General features: G+C 42.8%; 1 protein-coding gene across 3 annotated transcripts in view; it reads right to left on the bottom strand.

The window, feature by feature from the left end:
• Positions 1 to 20,179, bottom strand: part of celf2 (cugbp, Elav-like family member 2) — a 168,268-nt gene that overhangs the window by 123,216 nt on the left and 24,873 nt on the right. For all 3 annotated transcript variants that reach the window (XM_041029668.1, XM_041029671.1, XM_041029661.1), the window contains exon 2: positions 7,210 to 7,245. In XM_041029668.1, the coding sequence (XP_040885602.1) occupies positions 7,210 to 7,245 (36 nt within the window). The remainder of the gene's footprint in view (positions 1 to 7,209; positions 7,246 to 20,179) is intronic.

Raw genomic sequence — 20,179 nt, forward strand, 5'->3', positions numbered from 1 at the left:
TTTGCAGACATTAGCACAGGGAGATTAATTTGCCCCCTCTCCATTAGGTGGGAAAGCAGCTGTCATGGCTGCTCTATTATCCCTTAACAAAAAGAACTAGAATTACTGCCTCGTGGTTGTTTCCCTCCACCAACCCATCAAGCTGCAGGTTACATCCACGTCTGTCCACACTCATAAGTAGTGAAGACTTTCCAAAGCTTCTGTTCCTGAGTTATTCCATTCAGTGATAACATGTTTTATGAGGTCACAGCGTTCTTGACCTTTGACCTTTCTAATCAGTTAATATTTGAGTCCAAGCGAACGTTTGTGCCAAATCTGAGGACATTCCCTCCAGGCGTTCCTGAGATATCATGTTCACGACAACGGGACGGACGGGCGGACAACCCGAAAACAGAACGCCTCCGGCCGCGGCTGTCGCAGGCACAGCGGCATAAAAATACACAAACAGAAGCAGGAAAATAAGCGCTGTATACTGCATGCGTGTGTTGCATCATATGGATCCATATGTGCACACATTGTTCGCATGTAGTAGCTGGGAGAGGAGGAGTGTGTGGGGTCAGGTGCGACCGTGTTCTCCACAGAGGCTGATGGCTCATTAACAGCACAATCTGCATTTTCTGCGTCTAATATTCAGCTATTCAGCTCTGAAGCAGAGCGAGAGATGACATGAAAGAGAAAAGAGGGATAGAAAGAGGGGATGAAGGGAGAGAGCGAGATAGAGGTTGTTGTTGTTGTGTTTAGACTTGCTGTCTTCCTGCTGCTCTCTCCTCTTTTGTGGAGATTTCGACTTCATTAGAATTATAATGAACATCAGCGAGGCTGGCTGAAATATTTTTGGCTCCTTGAAAATAAATGAATACACAAGCAAATCAATTCAAATCTGCCCATTATGCCTGTTTTCTGGGTCGTATAAAACATGCATAATGGGACACACTATAGGCACACGGCACTGTATGTTGCAGGCAGTCATGATAACAAGCTAAAATTAGAGGATCATTTGTCATCATTCCCAGCGTCGTTACGTACGGAAAAATCAATTTCATATCCACAGCGACATCAACGGGCTCATGACGGCGTATTGATGGACTGAGAGACACATCAGAGCATTATGGTGGTAATGTTAACACTACGGCAGTCATGAGGAATGTTGGTATGTTATGTGTGTGTGTGTGTGTGTGTGTGTGTGTGTGTGTGTGGCTGTCGTGCTCCGCCGGTGTGATGATGTTGCTGTGTAGTGAGACTCGCTAATTGGCTCACCTGTCTCTCAGCCATCTGGAGCCTTTCAAAAAAAAAAAAAAAGAGAGGAAAAAAAAAAAGAAACGTCACACCGAGTTCCCCCAGCATCACACACACACACACACACACACACACACACACACACACACACACACACACACACACACGGAGGCGTGCATATGTGCCTAACTACGGGAAAAGAAAAACATGGAGACGAGTAAACGAGCAAATGGAAGTGAAACAGAGACGGACGACATTTTTCCGCGTCACACTCTTGTCATTGAAGAGTTTTTACTCGCAGAAGTGATTTAATAAACAAAAACAACCTGTGTGGTTCTTTACTGCGAGTGGCACGGTAATCATACAAACCTCAAAATTAATGTGATAATTAATGTGCTGTAATTAATTACAGCAACAGAGAGGTTTCTGCGGGGGTAGAAGTTGCTTGTAAGAGTGAGAAGGCAATCAGAACTGAACTGCGAGTTGAACGTACAATAATAATAATAAATGATGTATTATAAATAAATACTTGTTTTAGGAAAACGCTGGAATGTGAAGAAGACACACCCATGACTCGAGCTTCCTCCCACCTCAGAGAGCATCAGCTGGAAGAAACAACACTCCACTATCCCAGAAAGCCCTGGGGCATGCTGCTCAAAGTGTGTGTGGTGTGTGTGGGCTTGTTTTACTATATTTGTGGGGTCTTACAGCTTTGTGGGGATCCAAATGCTGGACCCCACAAGTTTAAATGGCTGTTTGAGGGCTAAGGCCTGGTTTTAGGGTTCAGGATAAAATTAGGTTTAGGTTAGGATTAGCGTTAGGCCTTTAGCTGTGAAGGCTAAGGTCCCCCCAAAGATAGCAAAACAACCATGTGGGTATGTGTGTCTGTTCTCATGCCAGCAGTGTTTCAGGAGGATGAACAATGTGTGTTTGTAGATTGATTTACAAGCTAAGTCAACAGAACAAAGAGGTCAGAAACCATGGTAACCTGTCACTGCCGCCATCTTGGCAGCAAAAATGTGGCCTATTTAATAATGTTATTATCAGTATGTGAATAAATAATAAGAAATAAGTTAAATAATATAAAGTTCACAAATATGAATTTATATAAAATCAATCATAATCAATTTTGTAATGTTTTTTGTTAGTATCATTTGATAATAACCAATAAAAGATATTTACAAAATAATTAGAATAATGTATGATTCCATCACACATGAATGATGAAAAACTAAATGAAATACTAAAAATGAACTAAACAACAAATGATGAAATATATTTAATCACAAAAATAAGTAATAAAAAGGATTATTATTATTATCATTATCATTATCATTAATATTATTAATTGTAGCAGTGGTAGCAGTTGCAATAATGATAAAGATAATGATTCCATCATATGTAAAAACGAAGGAAAATGAACATAAAAATAAATATTAAATACAGAACATTATAATAAGGATTACAAAGAACTTAAAACAAAAATAAATGAGTATTATAAACACCATTGTTATTATTATTATTATCACTGCTTCTATGGCAGGACCTGCAACAGCAGTCCTGAAGAGTCTGAGCTTAGAGTCCAGTACTGTGTGTGTGTGTGTGTGAAAGTGTGTGTAATAGTTTTTATTCTCTCAGTACCCAATGTGTTCCAGGTCAGTGGTCTGAATCACACACACAGAAGTGAACCCCTCCCGAGCCACTGTATGTTCACCTGCCACCCAGTGTGTGTGTGTGTGTGTGTGTGTGTGTGTGTCTTGTCCACAGACTGAACCTGTGTCACTCAAAGAGAAAGAAAACACTCCTGAGAGAGCAAGAAGACAGATTGTGAAGAAGTGAAGGAAGAAGAGATATCTAAACGTCCGTCCAGCTCTCTGCAGACAGATTCTCCCCCTCCTCCCCCCACTGTCCCTCCCCGACATTAGCAGTTCTTCATAATTCATGTGTTTAGATGAAAAATGGATGAACAGTGAGCATGACACCAGCAAGGCCTCTCGCAATTAAAAACCCAACGAGAATTTTAATCCCACGTTTCCTGCTGTGACAGCCGAGACATGAGGACAGACACACACTTTTTTAACAGTCTCAGATTTAAAACAGTGTATCACGCTACGTCCGGACATTAGCGGCTATTTCGTCACGCATGCTGATCCCAAGGTCAAGAATGAACTTCAGGGCTACAGTTCATGAATTGACCCTTTAAATGCTCTTAAGCAAGGGACCAGAGTGTTCGCCTGCTGCACTGGAGCCTGTGTTTCCCCCTGTACAAAGGTACACCAGGCTGCTGCTGGGGAACGGCACAGAAGTTTCTCTGGGTTTTCATCCATTTTTCTAAGAGACAAAGAAAAGCCTCGGTCTGATTTTGATTTTCAGGCAGACGAGGAGGAAGAAACAAAAAACTAACAAAGAAATCTGGAGTGATGCTTCTCAGGCCTGTGACAACATCATTGTGTATTTGTACAAAAGTCTGTGTCATCCTCCTCAGTGTCGAGACGCACAGCTCCATTGTGTTTCACTTTCTGTATAAAAATCCAAAGCCAAATGGCCAAACTGAACCAATCCTTCTTTGCTGACAAATGACGGTGCATTTTTGCCAGTAATGCTGACTGGCTGCGTTTTTAGAGAGCGCGTCTTCCACCCTGCATCTCCTGTCGGACATTTTCTCACCGGGGGATAAAAAGAGTTCAGGAAGGATCCTTTAACACTGATAACTGTCACTGTCGCGGGGGGAGAGAACCCCCCAGCCGGCGTCTTCTGACTGCAGTGAGCCACTTTCTGTCTCATAAATATTCAGATGTGGGGATGCTGGGGAAGGCGGGGCCACAAGCGGCGCACCGAGCAGTCGCTGTAGCGAGGGACCGCTGTTGTCATGTGGCAACCGGGGAGGCAATAACGGACGCAGCGTACCGGGACGCCACATTGTGTGAATCCCCGTAATTACAGTCTCTGCTGTCTATGTGTGTCTGGCTCTGTAAACAGGAAGTGTGTGTGTGCATTTGTGCATCTGACACACACCTGCAGCCCTCGTGCCAAAGAGGAACTTGAGGCCTTTAGAGAGCTGTTGTATCTGTTTCACTTGTGAGCCGATGCTATTCATACACTAATCAACGCGTGTTTACGCCGATTTGTGTGTTTTTTTGCGTGAGGGCAGTATGTGCGTGCGGGTGTGCGTGCGGGTGTGCGTGCGGCGTCCTCCCTGTCTCAGGAGGTCATGTCAGAGCCAATAGTAGGTTTGCGGCTCATAATGACCAACGCTGAAAGGCATCCGCGGAGCTACGCTCGCTAATTATCAGCTGTATGCCTTCAAAGAACATTATCAGCACAAAGACCTGCAATTATACACGCACTCACACACACACACACACACACACACACACACACACACACACACACACACACTGATATACACACTCATACACACAATCCCTTCACACCCTTTATCACCCCTGTTTCCGGCTTCAACTCTTCCTCCTCCCAAATGCTCTTCTTTTCTCTTGACTGCAGTTGTCCTCTTTTTGCAAAACTCTACTGCATCTTTTCCTCCTTCTTTCATCCCTCTTTCATTTCTGACTCCTCTTCTTCTATCACTCCCATGACCCTCCTTTCCTCCATCCCTGCTCCATCTTTCCAGCCTGTTTTCATTTCCTGTCCTCCTGTTATCCTTCCCCATCCTCCCAATTCCTACCCTATCCTCTCTTTCAGCTCCCTTGTTTCCACTTTTTTTCTATTTCTTTCTCCCCACTCCACCCTTTCTCCTCCTCCCAGCTCCTCTTCCTCCTCCTGGCCCAAAACAGACGCTTAAATAACGAGCCGGGTGTCAGTCAAACCGCCAGAGAGCTTCATTAGAGGAGGAGAGCGCACAGGATCAAATTATACGCCCAGTTCTCTTTTGTGTGATTGTGTGATTTTGTGTGTGTGTGCAGGGGATTGTGGGGGGTCGCTGGTGGTGATGGTGGCGGCGGCGAAGGCAGAGAGGAAGTAAACACACGTTCCAGAATGACGCAGCTGTGTGGCGGATTAGCGTGTAGCACACATCGCTTGTGTGTGTGTGAGCTCATGAGACAGTCACAGCCTCGCCTATTTTCTCCAATCAGAGAGAAAAACAAAAGCAAACTATTTTGCCTAATTATTCACAGCCACAGTCATCGTCTCTCTCTTTTCCTCCCGTGTTTTGCTTCTCCTCTGCCGGCGTCTCCTTCTGTGCTCGATCTTGTTTTTGATCGGAGCTGATTTACCTGCTGAGTGCATCAGGTGTATCTTTAGACTGATACTATATCGGGACTTTATTATTAAATCAATATCATTCAGTTCTGCTATGAGAAAATGATGCAGACGTTTGTGAAACTGATCATCACAGCACAACATTTTATCCCTTTTCTTCCTGCACTACCAACTGCCAAGTTCTTATTTAGTGGTTAAATCGAAAAAAAAAACAACAACAATAAATAAAAATAAAAAGTTAAAATCACGGAGCTACAGAGTTACTTAAAGGACTACATCAGTGGTCGGACATGATCCAGCCCATTAAAATCGCATATTCTTTACATTACCGCTGAGTATTTTCCAAATATACTGAAAGTTTTTAAATGGATTTCTTACTTTCCAGGGAGCCATTAGATTCAGTTCATTTCACAGCAGAATGAAAAGCTGCTCGCAGAGACTTAAAACCGGCTTGACATAGGTAATCCATCACTGTGAACATTTCGTTACCTTTGTCTTTTTTTCTGTTTGCCACTGTAGCAGAAAAAGAAGGGAACGTTTAGAAGAGACCGAATTCACAACTTCCTCTACACAATATTTATGTTTCTTCATTGCTTGTCTGCTAAGTTTGATTTTCCTCGTAACGCGGTTCGTGAACATAGTTCCTCTGGGCGACCGACATTTTGCAGTGTCCTTAAATGCACCATCAAACATGTATATCAGAAGAGTCCGAACTCACAACCACTGTAGTTTATTTGTCCTCCGCAACAGATGCAATTTCCCTCACATACAACATGTCATTCAAAACATATCTGAGAACGTGCTCATCTCAACGACTGCTCGCCGAAGCGCGTGCACACAAATGAACTACTCAGCTGCAGCAGAAGGAGAAAACACTGCCACTCATCATCACTCCCAGAGTTAAAAAGGACAATAATCACTTCCTGTTTGTATGTGAACTAAGTATTTAAAGGGTCAGTTCACCCAAATTACAAAAAACAAATGGTTAATAACCACACCAACAGCTGCACCTGCTGATGAATTATGGATCCTATAAATGTTTCTGAGACGTTCTATTATTAGGCCCTTTGGTAGACCACCAGTTGCACTTCTGGTTCATACAAATGGTTATATTCAAATGCCCCAACAGTGAGCACTATCTGTGATTAGAATCCTTATCATGAAGCATGGTAGGTGCATTATAATTCTTCATGAGCGCTCTCATGATGTTAAATCGATCTTACAGATGAAAAAGTATTCCTACTTTTTTTTTCACTACCTCTCTCCATGTTGGAAGAAATGGCGGCAGGGGGCATTGATGATTTTCAGGGCAGGATATTCTCCTTTTCCTGTTAACTCTGCCTCAGATGAGAAATAGGTACTGCTATTTTAGGATCTGCCCTTATTTAAGCCTTCTTCTCCCCTTCTGCCCTCCCCTCGCTTGATCTGCTGCTCTGTCGCCGAAGGGTTTAGTTTAATGACCCTCCTCGGCCGTAGATCTGAGCCGCGTCACATCTCTCCTTTCCAATTTCCCTTTTCTCTCTCTCCCTTTATTTCTCTCTCTCTCTAGCCGCCACCTCGTCTCATCTGTGTCCCGTCCTTCGACGTTATTCCACCCAACAACACCACCAACAGCACAGTAGTCAGACTTTGGCCTGAAGCCTGGAGACGCACTGCCTCATCCCTCAATGAGGACGAGGCCAAAGGGAAGAGAAGGACTAAGTGGTAAAAGGTGAAAAGAGCGAAAAAGGAATAAAAGATGTATGACAGTACCTTTGTATCGGTCCAGAGAGGTCACTGGCGTCCTGCCTGCAAATCAAGAAGACAGAGAGATTTGTGAAAAGCTGTGAGCATAAGAAAAATGATTTAATAAAACCTGAAAAATAAATTCCAATAATCGAGAGCCTTATTTTCTCATGTTACGCTGATGACGCTCTGCTGTACGTATGGAAATGTTTTCGAATCAAATTTATATATACATATAACTACTGTGAAGAGGCAGCAAGATACTATGATAAAGCCGCGTATAAACATGCAGTTAAAGTAGGTACCAACATGTTTACAGTTAACGTTTGCAGGCTGTGATTGCATCATTGGTGGATGACGCCCTGTTGTTTGCTGCCTTGTTTCCAAACTGAAACGAGGACATGCAAAGTTTTAACTTCAGTTTTGCTGCTTGTTAAGTGAAACAGTTGGGCGCCAATGAAGGCAGTGTTTCTGGAAATATGATAGAAATCACATAAGATACTGGCAAAACAAAACACACACACACTGAGCCATCTAAATAGTAAACTGGTCTTGTGTGTCCTTGGGAACAGTAGAGAAACTTGTTTGGGTTTTCTCCATAATTCCCTGCTGTTTCCTCTTTTTCTCTCCTTCCCTTTTTGTTTTATCCCTTCCTCAGTTCCTGTTCCACTGCATGTAAATAAATTGGTCCCCAGGCCCCAGCACTTGACTGTGTGTGTGTGTGCGCACGTCTTTTTGTGGTTGTGTGGACAAATTTTGGTTTGAAACCGTAATTGCGAGGATATTTTACTTCAAAGGGCTGTTTGAGGATTAAGACTTGGTTTTAGGGTTCAGGTTAGATTCAGGTTTAGCTTAGGACTGGGTTAAGGGTTGAGGTTAGGCATTTAGTTGTGGGGGTTAAGGTTAGGCTAAGGGGGCAATGAATGTCCTCACAACTGTAACTTGTAAGTGTAAGACAAATGTGTGTGTGTGTGTGTGTGTGTGTGTGTGTGTCAGCATTACACAGCCACACACAACCCTCCAGAGCTCAGAGCTGCTCTGAATTACAGTTGCCCGGGTTTTATGTCACAGAGGTATAAAATAAAAATAAAATAAAACAAATAAAATAATAATGAATCAACAACGCTATCATTAATAACCAGAGAGAGAGAGAGAGAGAGAGAGAGAGAGAGAGAGAGAGAGAGAGAGAGAGAGAGAGAGAGAGAGTATGCATGTGTGTATTATGATGAAATGACGAGAAAAAACTCAGTGCTCCTCCTCAACACAGTGGCCAATCACTGCTATCACCACTCTTTGCATTTCAAAGACACACTCTTGTCTGTTTCATCTCCGACCACAGAACGCTCATCCTGTTATCCGTCTACACACACACACACACACGATAGCCACCTCCGCTTTAGTCCATTTTCCCGATGCCATGAATTATGAAAAAGGGTAAATGGAACATCAAAAACACACTGCTCACCCTCACACCACGCTCACACACACTTAGAAAAAAAGACACTCAGAACTGCTACGCACATAAAACTCCACTACACACAAACACACCATCTCTCATGGTTTGGAATTAGATACATACATACATGCAAAACGTTTACACTCCATGGTTCTTATTACTTATTCATTTACATTAACTTACATTTTACAGCTGAATATTAAGACATCCACTGCAGCTTAAATGTAATGGAGGCTGTTACACAGACCCTCTTAAAACTTAAAGCAACTTTACGGGTGCAGTGACAGACACAGTCAAACAACCAAGCTCCTCTTGTTTAGTTGATATTTAGCTGAGAATGATGCAATGTGACTGATTGCATCATGGAGTGACTGTAAAATTCCCAAAACAAAGTGGAATAAGGATTGTACTGAGAGCAGAATATGGATCCATGTGGCTTTTCTGGGACTTTAATATTAAAGATTTGTTTTTAAAAATGAATCTCTGTAAGAACTCATTAGTGCGGTTTGTTTTTGCACTGATGTTCCCAGAGATGACCTGTCAATCAAACCGAGTGGCCTCTGCTGTGACTGTGGGAGTCATGTTGACTCTCTCTACTGATGCTAACTGCTCAGTTCTTCTTCTGTTTGTTCTAATGAAGATAAACTGGCACATTTTCGTATTTAGATTAATGAAACACTTTAAAAGAGACACTGGACTCCTCAAAAAAGCCCAGTTTGACAATTTGTCTTAAGTGTCTCATTGAGTAATTTCATATAAATTGTTCTGCTTAATTGTTTTACAGTACAGTGCACAATGATATCACCAATCAAACTGTCCTCTGTCCTGTTAGTGATTTGCCAGATGAAGACCTGGGAGGGTTAAAACCTCGCCTGTTCAGCCAAACAAAAGCTGAGCAGCAATTATCCTGCGTGTGAATCCTCTCTGCCTTTCCCCAAAACTGTTTAAAATCCCATTGGATTACCTCCACACACTGACACCACGCTTAAAACAAGGCTGTTTCATGACACCATGGTTTTTACAGGACATTTGTTTGTGTGGAAATGTCATATTATTGCGCGAAAAGCCTTTCGAAAATCTAAATAACCAAAGTAACTTTATTAGTGCACAGGAGACCATTTTAGGCTCGGACACTATTTTACCCTTTAGACATTTTCCATTAAACTGACTGACTCTGACCAGAATGTGATTAGCTTCCCCACTACAGAGCTACTTAAAAAATAAACACGCCTCTTTACAAAGCTATTGATGATTTTGTTGAAACCAAAAAAGCTTTTAGGTCTGGTTACTGGAGTATCAATTGGCCCTTGTTGGTCTGCATAAGCCGACAAGATCTGGGTCAGAATTGATCACTGGGATGGAAGCAGATGGGAAAACAGCGTCGAGGTGGAAATGAGCCAGACTTATGGTTCGTGGCGGACAGCTTTTTGGCGGCGTGTGTGAACCCGTGCACAAACTCCTGCAGGCCTCGCGCCGCTGCAGGCCTGGCGGAGACGTAAAACGAAGCTGAAACGTGAGGGAGTCCTCGGGCGACGGCGCCAGAGCCGCCGCAAAGACGGAGCAGGTGGCAGGACCCGGCGAGTACCGCGGGCAGATTTGGGCACACTGTGATTAACAGAAGATCTGACACATACACGCACACATACACACACTCTGAATTAGTACTACATGAAGGGAGACACTATGAACCAGCTGTCACGGCTCTTCTGAACACCATCGATGACCCTCTGTCTCTCTTTTTCTTATAAACACTCACACAAAGAGAAGTGGAAGTGACGCGGTTACTTTTCTCACAGTGTGAAACACAAAATGCCGTGTTAAATCCTTATGGGATTGGTGTGAATCGACTTTCAGCGTCACACGAAAGCAGGTTACTGAGAGAAATCAGGTAACAGAAGGGAATCTGGGAATTTACATGCACTGTAAGTGGTTCCTGAAAAACCTGTGTTTGCATCCGACTTGTCAGCACTCTGATTCCTGCTGCTGGTCGGACTTTGGATTTTCTGCCTCCACACTAATGAAATGGAGGTGAACAGAAATCTGTTTTAGGTTTTTACAAAATTGAAAAATTACATTAAAACTTTTGGAAAAATTACTTCCCAGAAACAAAAATGTCCCTGTTTCATTATGACTACTTTTTTTTTGACTAATAAACTAAAATGATCTGCGTGACTTCACACCACCAGCGGTAAGTGAGAAAACACTTTTTTTTGGTTTTGTTTTTCATAATGTGGGTGAAGAAACTTTAATTATTCCAGATACAGGAGCATACTTTATCATGCACATTCTCTTTTGTAACACACCCTGCAGAAACGAACATGCTACACCTGTAAATGGTACGCCCATACTGCTCTGACTGACTGATCGATTATTTGTCTCTGCACTCAATCCATTGGATTTCTGATTGTTCTAAAAGCCCGGAGAGCGTCTCCTGCTCAGCTCCTCGCTGTCTTCCAAAATGGTTTTCTCCCCTCCCTCATCCTCCTCTCAGCATCCCATCTGTGTCATTCTAACACTCTCTCGTTTCTAACACTTCTTTCCTTCTCACCTGCCATCCTGCATTTCACATATACACAACCCTCTTCACATACTGTACCCACAATCCCCAACCAATCAACACACCCAAACACACACATCTTTAAACACTGATAAATACATTCACACACTTGACTTTCACACCCTTCTAAGACTTCCCACTTCCTTCTCCGTCTTATCTCCATCGCAGGTGTGCATGTGTGTGTGTGTGTGTGTGTGTGCGCGCGTGTGTGTGTGTGTGAGAGACAGCCAGTGTCATTCTGCCAAACTGTGCCAAGTCTTAAGATGATGTCAGATGTGGGCTGTTGGCCCGCCTCCAGAAGGATCTACACTCTCCCATTGGAGGATGAGTCTCTGAGACGGCTGTGCCAAAGCGCTGAGGGGGGAAGAGGATTGGACGACACTGAGACCTGAGCGACACCAACGAGCTGCCATTTCATTAATCATCCTCTGACTGATACTGCAATTCATGGTGTGTGCTGGTGCACTGGGAAAGATGCAACTCTGAGTGACTCAACGGTTAATACAAGCTCTGACTCAGACGTGTTCATTTTCACTCACAAAGGGACGTTCCACCCAAAATCAAATGGGTTTGAAAGGCGCCTTTAAAGGAGTTTGTTGTTTCCTCGCTGATGGAGAAAAGCAGCTGTGGTCCGCCAGTTCAGCCAGTCCAGCCAGTTCAAATGGTTTTAATGGTGACAGGTGTTTTCACAGCAGAAAAAACAAACAAACCAAAATGCACATAGAAACTTTACAAACCCTTCCTGCAGCATAATCCATGTCTCTGCTGTCCATCTGTACGCTCAGAATGTACCAGGCAGATCATAGTTTCGCCAAGAAAAATGGCTAAATGTACTCCTCCGTGTCATGCTATCCTCCTCCTGGAGGCTCTGAAGCTCTGCCAGAAGCACAGTGTTCGGCCATAATTTGGCAAAACTGTTATTTGTCTGAATGTTTCTGAGCCTGTGAACAGACAGCGTGGGAGCTAACGGAACTGCAGGACTGGCCTGAGAAGTTTCTGTTAGTATTATTTAGTTTTTTCTATATATTTATTCTAGGACCCCACAAAGAATCACAGTGGGGATTTAAATATACAAACTCAGATCTACCAACTTTCCCATTGGTTCACACATGCATGTGCAGCGTTGGCATCCCATAATGAAAAAAAAAAAAAGGGGAATTGTTGATTTCATTATGGAAACTATACAATGCAATAATAAAACGTTATTTTACAACCTGTTCAGTCAGAAATTCAAGAGGAACGACTGATGCTGGGAAACGGCCATTACAGTATAATATGCAGCCGTAAAACTGTGCATGTGTGCGCTATAAAAAGGCTCTGAAACAAGTGCCCTGGCAAGTGTTATTCACTGTGTGTGTGTGTGTGTTAACAGGGAAGCATGCGTTCATGCATGCATGTGTGACATATTGAGGACATTTAAATGCACTGAGAGAAACGACCTGAGTGGTAAAGGGTGAACAAAAGGGAGAAGTGGTAGTAGAGTGTTAGGCCTCATTTACCTCGTGATATTCAAAGGGTGTGCACACTGGTCACACACACACAAAGACACACACACACACTTGCTGAATGTATGTGTACATGTGTGTCGCTGTGTGACCATCGCAAATTATACAACAACCTAAACTCGGTGAGGGGGAGATTCCAGAATCATCCATCATGCCTCTGCGAGAAGAGAGAAGACCTCCCCTCTTTTTGTCTCTCCCTCCCTCCCTCCTCCTCCTCTTTAATAATAACCCCCCCCCCCCTCCCCGTCCACCCACCCCCTTCTCTTTCCCCATTTAATAACAGCGCAACAGATCAGCTCCATTAGCCCAGACCTCCTCACACATGCAAATGAGGCCGGCGTTATGGAGGCACGCGTCACGCATTACTGATGCCGCCCTCCCCGACCCGTCACTGCCTGCAACACAATAAACTGAGTGTGTGTGTGCGTGTGTCAAAGAGAGTGGAAGGGAAAAAAGAGAGCGAGGGTGCGTGTGTGTTACAATAGTGGTTAAATTGAGATGCATTAAGGTTTTGATTGGGGCAACGGATACGATGCCAGTGTATGTGTGGAGCCCAGAGTGAGGCCATTACTGGTGACCGGATGATAAGATCGAGCAAAGTGAACATGGAAGGAGGACGAAGGATGGAGGAGACGGGATGGAGGGGGAAATTAGATGTGAGACGTAAGACAACATGTATATTCAACAGCTGATTGTGATTTTATCTGCTGTTTTCCAGCTCACAATCTGTTTTTGTTTACTTGTCTTTTTTATTGATGTAAATCACCTTAAAGGCCTCCACTCCTGAAGGTGGCACTGTGGCTTCTTTAAGTACAGAAGACTTCAGGCTGACGAAGCCAGGGACAGATGAATCTGTCCTACAGTGTAGAATGCAGTCAAAGGAACTGCACATATTTACAATCTTTACAAACAGTTTAGTTGAACATAAATTATGAAAGTAATGGTTGTTGCAGTGACACTGTGTGTTCAGGGACGAGGCTGGCCACAGTTTGCATCCCGTCTCTTTCCAACGTTAGTTGACAAAAACGACCAAAACGATTATATTCAAGTAGATTTTGTTCTTTAAACTTAATCAGACTTAATCAGAGATTTTTAAAGATAAAGACGGAGAGATTAATAGATGACCTCAACCAAATCCTGCCACCTTGTTAGCACTGACGGACATGCAACATTATTGAGCTGAAATGATGATTGGTCATAATTGGAAAGCGTTTAGGCCCTTTTATGGTAACGCTGTTCCATCTGAAGATTTCATTAGCAGGCTCAATACCAGGATGTTGCTTCTGTCCACTTGAGAAACGGAAATCAGCCACGTCCTTATCTGCCCTCATGTTGCTGCTCTTTCAAAACTACACATTTGATGAATAAACTTCACTTCCCTAAACAATCATCCCTGGCAGCCAGCCGGCGGTTACTTAGCGCCAAAGGCCCCGGTGACAAGGTGCCTCATAAAAGGCCACCATATCAGATCTATTGCTGTCCATGTGAATGTGGCCCGATAAAAGGAGCGGGGGTATAAATCAATATCATGAATGCCAGAGTCTGAGCCACCCCCCCAGATTGGTGGGTAGCTCAGACGGCAAAATGTCAACCACTAATCTCTTTAATAGTCTGATATTACATTTTAATCCCAGTCTGATTCCTTCACTCTTTCGTTCAGGCTGCCTGTTGATGCCTGTCAAGGACTGAGGGGAGGAGGACAGTAAATAGAGAAGGAGAGGTATCAAAATAGAGAGGAAATCAGGTGGATTAAAGAGAATGAAAGAGCAGAAGCCAGACAGAAAAAGCAGAAAGGTGGAAGGGAGGGAGCAAGGAAAATAGTGGAGAAAGAAAAACGGTTGGTTTATGGAGTGCTGTGGCACGCTGCCATTTCAAGTCTGAATTTACAGTTCGGGGCGACGGACTGTGAGAGACGGAGAGGCAATAAAGTGATGTCGATGAGAACTGAGGACAAATTGATATGATCATAACATGTCACATTAAAGACAGGCCTGCCATCCATCAACGTGATAAAAGGCCTCCTTCATTCTAACACTAACACCACTGCCATTGATCTCAATGCTTCACTTAGCCAACCGCTAACCATTTATGATAACTATCATTATCCAGTTACGGGGATGGTGACGATCTATCAGTGCTATCGTAGCTGAAGAGTCCACCACGGAAAGATAACACTCGCTAATTCCTTGCACTGACAAGTCGGGATCATGGAGGGAAATTATGTAAAAAAAGAGAATTATCTCCCTCAATTTTTCTCAATTATGTCATAAAATAATGTGACGGTGATGAAATGACAAAGAGTGGGAGGAGACGCGTTGTAAAGACTCACAGTTGTTAAGTATGATTTGAAGAGGAAAGTCAACCTGAGGAGGGAAAAACACTTCACCAGGAAACACAATCCTCGTTCCTACGAGTTGTTCTCGTTACCGGAAGGATGGAGTGCTAATGCCTTCGCAGAGAGACGGAGAGCGAGCAGAGGAAAAGCAGCATTGACGATAACACCAAACATGCTTTTAAATCACCCTTGAGCAAATCAGTAAATCAATATCAATTAGGCTGTGAAAGAGCCCAAATGGACAACTGGCTTTGTTTTAACTAATGAAGTCTGTGGAGAATCCAATCAGTCCTGCCCCCCGTCGCTCTTCACTGCCACCCCCACTTCTGATTACCACCATGACAATGTGGAAAAAACGCACACAGACAGATACATATATACAAACTGAGAGGTGCTTAGTGCTGGAGATTTAAAACCATAATTTATGTCAGAATTAGTGATTTCTTAAAATCGTGTGCTGGCCAACAACCATCACTGACCTTTAATATGATGAATGTTATGCAGTTTGATTGAATATTGATCGACGCAACACAGGTTTCACCACAACAAGGCACTGATGTGCGTTTCACTGTCTCAGCCATGATTTTCCAAACACAAACCACGGTTATTAATCCTGAAAAGAATCCCAGTAACAATCCCAATGAGTTGATGTTATTACTTCTGTGCAAAAAAACAAAGCAATGAAATGAAATGACCTTCTCTGGTTTTACTGCTGGTTGCCCGCCAAGTTTACGGCGATGACAAGATCACAGGAAGTTACCGCGCCAGGAAATACTCCCTTACGTAACCTTTAGTTTTACTTCAGTTTTTGTACAGATTAAGCAAACAGGATATTATATGGCACTTGTTGAGCTTCCCAAACATTCACTGGTTATAGCTTCTCTTATGTGAGGATTTGCTGCCTTTTCTGTGTTATATCCAAACCAAACTGACCATCTGCAGACGTCCTGTGGAGGGAATTTTCCATTATTTCCACACATTTTATGGACTAAATGATCAAGTGGTTAATCACCAACGATGAGTAGTCAGTAGTTAGAAGCAGTTTGTACAGTCACTCCAGTTTATTATTACTAGAGGTAATAATGAGCAGTTGGACGATCAGACAAAGCTGAATCTTCCAAATAAGTTTAACTAACCTGAGGGTTTGCTGAGAATGTAGAATGTTTTCTCATGCTTTTCCGTAGTGTTGCTGCGTTCTGAGATCCCTGCAGATGATTCGAGTATATCGTGAGCTCAGTGTAATTATCACTGACAGAAGTGAGGGCTAAAGTTGTAACTAATGAAGTCTAGGGAGAATCTATTCAGTCCTGCACCACCCCCCCTCCTCCACACTCTTCTCTGCCACCCCGACTTCTCATTACCACCATGACAACCTCTCCTAACTAGCTGAGTTATCCTTTAACTACACGCAACTAACAGAACAGAAGTTTCTGAAACTTTCAGAGTGCATGTCATTGCTACAGTGATTCGGATATAGTTTTCACTGAGTGACACACACATACTAATACATTCTTAAATACACACACACACAGACACGCATATGCACACACACACACACACGAACACACCATCCCTGGCAGGCAGCATGCGGCGAGGCTGCTCAGGGTTGCCATATCATTTTAAACATCCATCAGCTCAGCAGAGATATCATATTAGCTCCTCATCTGCATACAGCTCAGACAGAATGACAAACGAGAGAGAGAGAGAGAGAACGCTCTCTCCTCCTCTCCTTCGCTGCATCTCTTACATGGCTGCCTTTCACCCCATCGCTCCCCTCTTTGCTCCCTCTATCTCCTTATCCCTCCCTTCTAACCTCCTAAATTGGATCACCACTGCCGGCAGCGCGTGTGTGAAAGTGTGTGCGCGCATTGTTGCAGTGTAATCACATCTTTTAAATGGAAAAGGGGATGAATCTCAGGAGGAACGATGACCACTGGACCCATATCTGACTCCCCAGTCCCCCCCATTGGCACTCTTTGTATCTCTGTATACTCCATCACGCTCGCTCTCATGCAGCAATCTAAGACTCCCACAAAGTTTCTGCCTTACACCTCCTACCTTTTTTACTCTCCAACTTTCTGTCCACAACTCCTCAAACTTTTTAAATCTTGCACTGCCAAAGTTTTTACAGTGTTGGCTGTTCTGATTTTCTCTGCTACGCCTCAGGTTATTAAATTTTTAACCTAATGACCCTGGTTTAGCATTACACCACAGAACTGGCCGTGTTTACACGTGCACATTTCAAAGTTTAACACCAGTGCAGCTGAAATTTTTTTTTGCCACTTTTGCCTCCTGGAAAACTCTGAGCCTTTAATGGTGACTTCATCCTGGATCAGTTGGTAAAAACATAAATCTAATAATAAAATAATCCCACCCTTCGCTTGTCCCATCAACTGAAGTTTCCTTTTTTTACACTTTTAGAATCATTGCTCATGATGTTATACTCTTTCCTAAGATTCAGTTAATAGGAATTATATCACATTAAGGAAGTAAACAGGCAATTTCCTGTTGTCTGTTATGGCTATTTCTACTCACTGTGTTCAGTTGTGCTTGTTAGAAATGACCCATGTGTCTTTACTGCCGTCTGATGCCTTAAAAATATCCACAAAATTGACTCAAAGGCACAATTACAAACCCTCCAAAGATATACAGCGCTCCAGATCGCTGTTTACGGTGGGCTGTTTTCCTAAAATGCAGCATTTCAGGCTCTGGGAGCTGTAGCTAATGGTCGCTTTTTAATTGTTCGTTTTTAATATATGTAGCTAGGACTCCCTGGAAAGCAGTATTGATAGTGAGTAAATTATCCAGATGAAATAAAGGAAACTGAAATAGAAACTGTTTGGAAATGGTGCTGACTCTGTGTTTAAGCCTGGCAGAACATAGGCCCTTTGGCAATATACAGAAACCTGGGAGAACACTTTAAATAGAAGATATAAAGATGTCATCATTTAAATCTCTTTTTAAACACATTTATTGGAGTTTACTTATGTTTTTCTTTATTTGAGATAACTTTTTTTTTTTAACTCAAACTTAACTTCAAAGTTGATTTAGTCTTGTGTTCATCTAAAGGTGTTTCCTGTTGGTTTAATCAGAACTGGTTTTTAATTTGTTGCCCTGTCTGAAGCACCCTGTAGCTTGGTTTTCAACAAATGCTTTTAAAGATGACACTGTTTTTGTCTTAACTCACAAAGGACAGAGTTTTGAAATCCACTTTGAAAACCGCCCTGTCCTGAAATCTAAATTCTCTCTCTTCCCCTCTGTTTCTCAGTCTCAGTCTCTGCCTCCCCCACATGTTGAGTTTAGAGTGAAGAAGGGTGAGGACATGTGTCATCCTTCACCCCAAAGACAGACATAACAACACTTGAGAGTGGAAAGGCAATATCACAGAAAACTAGAACAATACTCAGGAACACACTGGTACACAACAGCGTGACAATGGCTCCGAATGCTGCAACACAACAGGGAGAGAGAGAAAGAGGGGGAGAGTCAGAGAAAGAGGGAGAGGGATGAATGCAGTAGTATCCTCAGATCTGAAGGCAAATCCCCCTTGGTGTTAGTTCTGCTCGAGCGGCTGGCACTGACACATGAATATTTCATACTGTTGATGTTTAAATCCCATCATTTCTGATGTGGCGTGTGAGCGCGAGTAGAGATTCATTGAAATGAGGAAGAAGAAGAATGTGTGTGCGTACATGTGTGTTGATCTATAATGCATAGTTTCAGTAAGTTCACTTGTGATATGGTCTATTGCATCTGTATTTCAGTGCTGTGAAAGAAGTGGACGTGCTCGTGTGTGTGTTCAAGTGCATGTGCGCCTTGAAGCGCAGATTGCCCCGTGTTAGCTAATCCACATGCGACTCAGGCCGTGACACGTAAAAACGCAGCGAGTGACATGCATACTTGTGCAACATATACATGTCCATGTCCATACACACACACACACACACACACACACACACGCATGCAGAGGAGCCTTTACGCAGCTGCACCTTCTCCACTCAGGTCAAGTCAGACAATATTAAATCCAATTAGTCAACCAGGTTCAGAAACTAGTTCACAATCTAGTTTCTAGAGCACAGAACTGGAACATAAATGCCCCGATTCCTCCGAGCACATGGGGGCCTGACACACCGAGAGGCTGTTCGATCAACCTTCACAATCAGGGGCCAAACATCACTCAAAGTTTAATCAGAGTGTCCAGTACCAGCGGCTCCGATTGGCCCTCATCAGCGGCTACTTGGCTGATTCACAATGTTGAATCAGTGGCAGAGGTGATCAGTGAGAGAGCTGTGTGATTGGCCTACGGCTGACATCTCTTTAAAGACATCTTTAGGTCCACAGGCGTCGTGAGGTCTGTGTTGAAACCAGGCTGAGTTGGTTGAAGAGTCAGTTTTAAGATACTCACTAGGTTTCATGTGCTCACTCACTAGCTGTTTAAACAACATTTTAATGATTATATTTCAACATACAGTTAGCATGTGCTTCACACTGAAACACGGCCATTTTAAAGCAGCTAAAGCAAAGGTTAGGTGCAACCTTGACATCTTAAAAACATTTTCTTTTTCTCCTAATTTAGCCTGGTTTTAACTTGGATGACTCTTGACCTACTAGTAATGAAACCAGTTTACTGAAATCGTAACTGGAATACAAATTGTTGCCTGGTTTGCTTTGTTTGTCTTTGTGTAATGGAGGGAACTAATAATGTTAATTCTGATAACTAGTTAATTCATGATGCTATATATATATGACACCAGAAACCTGTGGTATGTCAAAATACAGATTCTCAGAGGTCACTTCCTCTTGTGGTTTTTGTGTCGTTACTGTGGTTAAACATGTGTTTCAAACATTTTCTTTGGAAGCAGATGCAAAGAACCAGAATGTGACAGCAGAAGCTAAAATAATAGGTAATAACAATAATAGCAGAAGGTAATAATAGTAAGTTAGTAATAACTTCTTCTTCTCATGTTACTTATTTAGCATTAATAAAAACAAGTTATAAAGTTCTTTAGACAAGACTAGCACAAAATAAAATATCAACCTAAATGTGTTCAGTGTGTTTTGGGTTCCATTTTATATCCACTGTTTATTTTACTGGTCTTGTTTTAGTTGAATCCATTGTGATGTACCTTCCAATTAGTGAATCA

Source organism: Toxotes jaculatrix, chromosome 22 (genome assembly GCF_017976425.1).
Source record: "Toxotes jaculatrix isolate fToxJac2 chromosome 22, fToxJac2.pri, whole genome shotgun sequence".
NCBI lineage: Eukaryota > Metazoa > Chordata > Actinopteri > Toxotidae > Toxotes > Toxotes jaculatrix.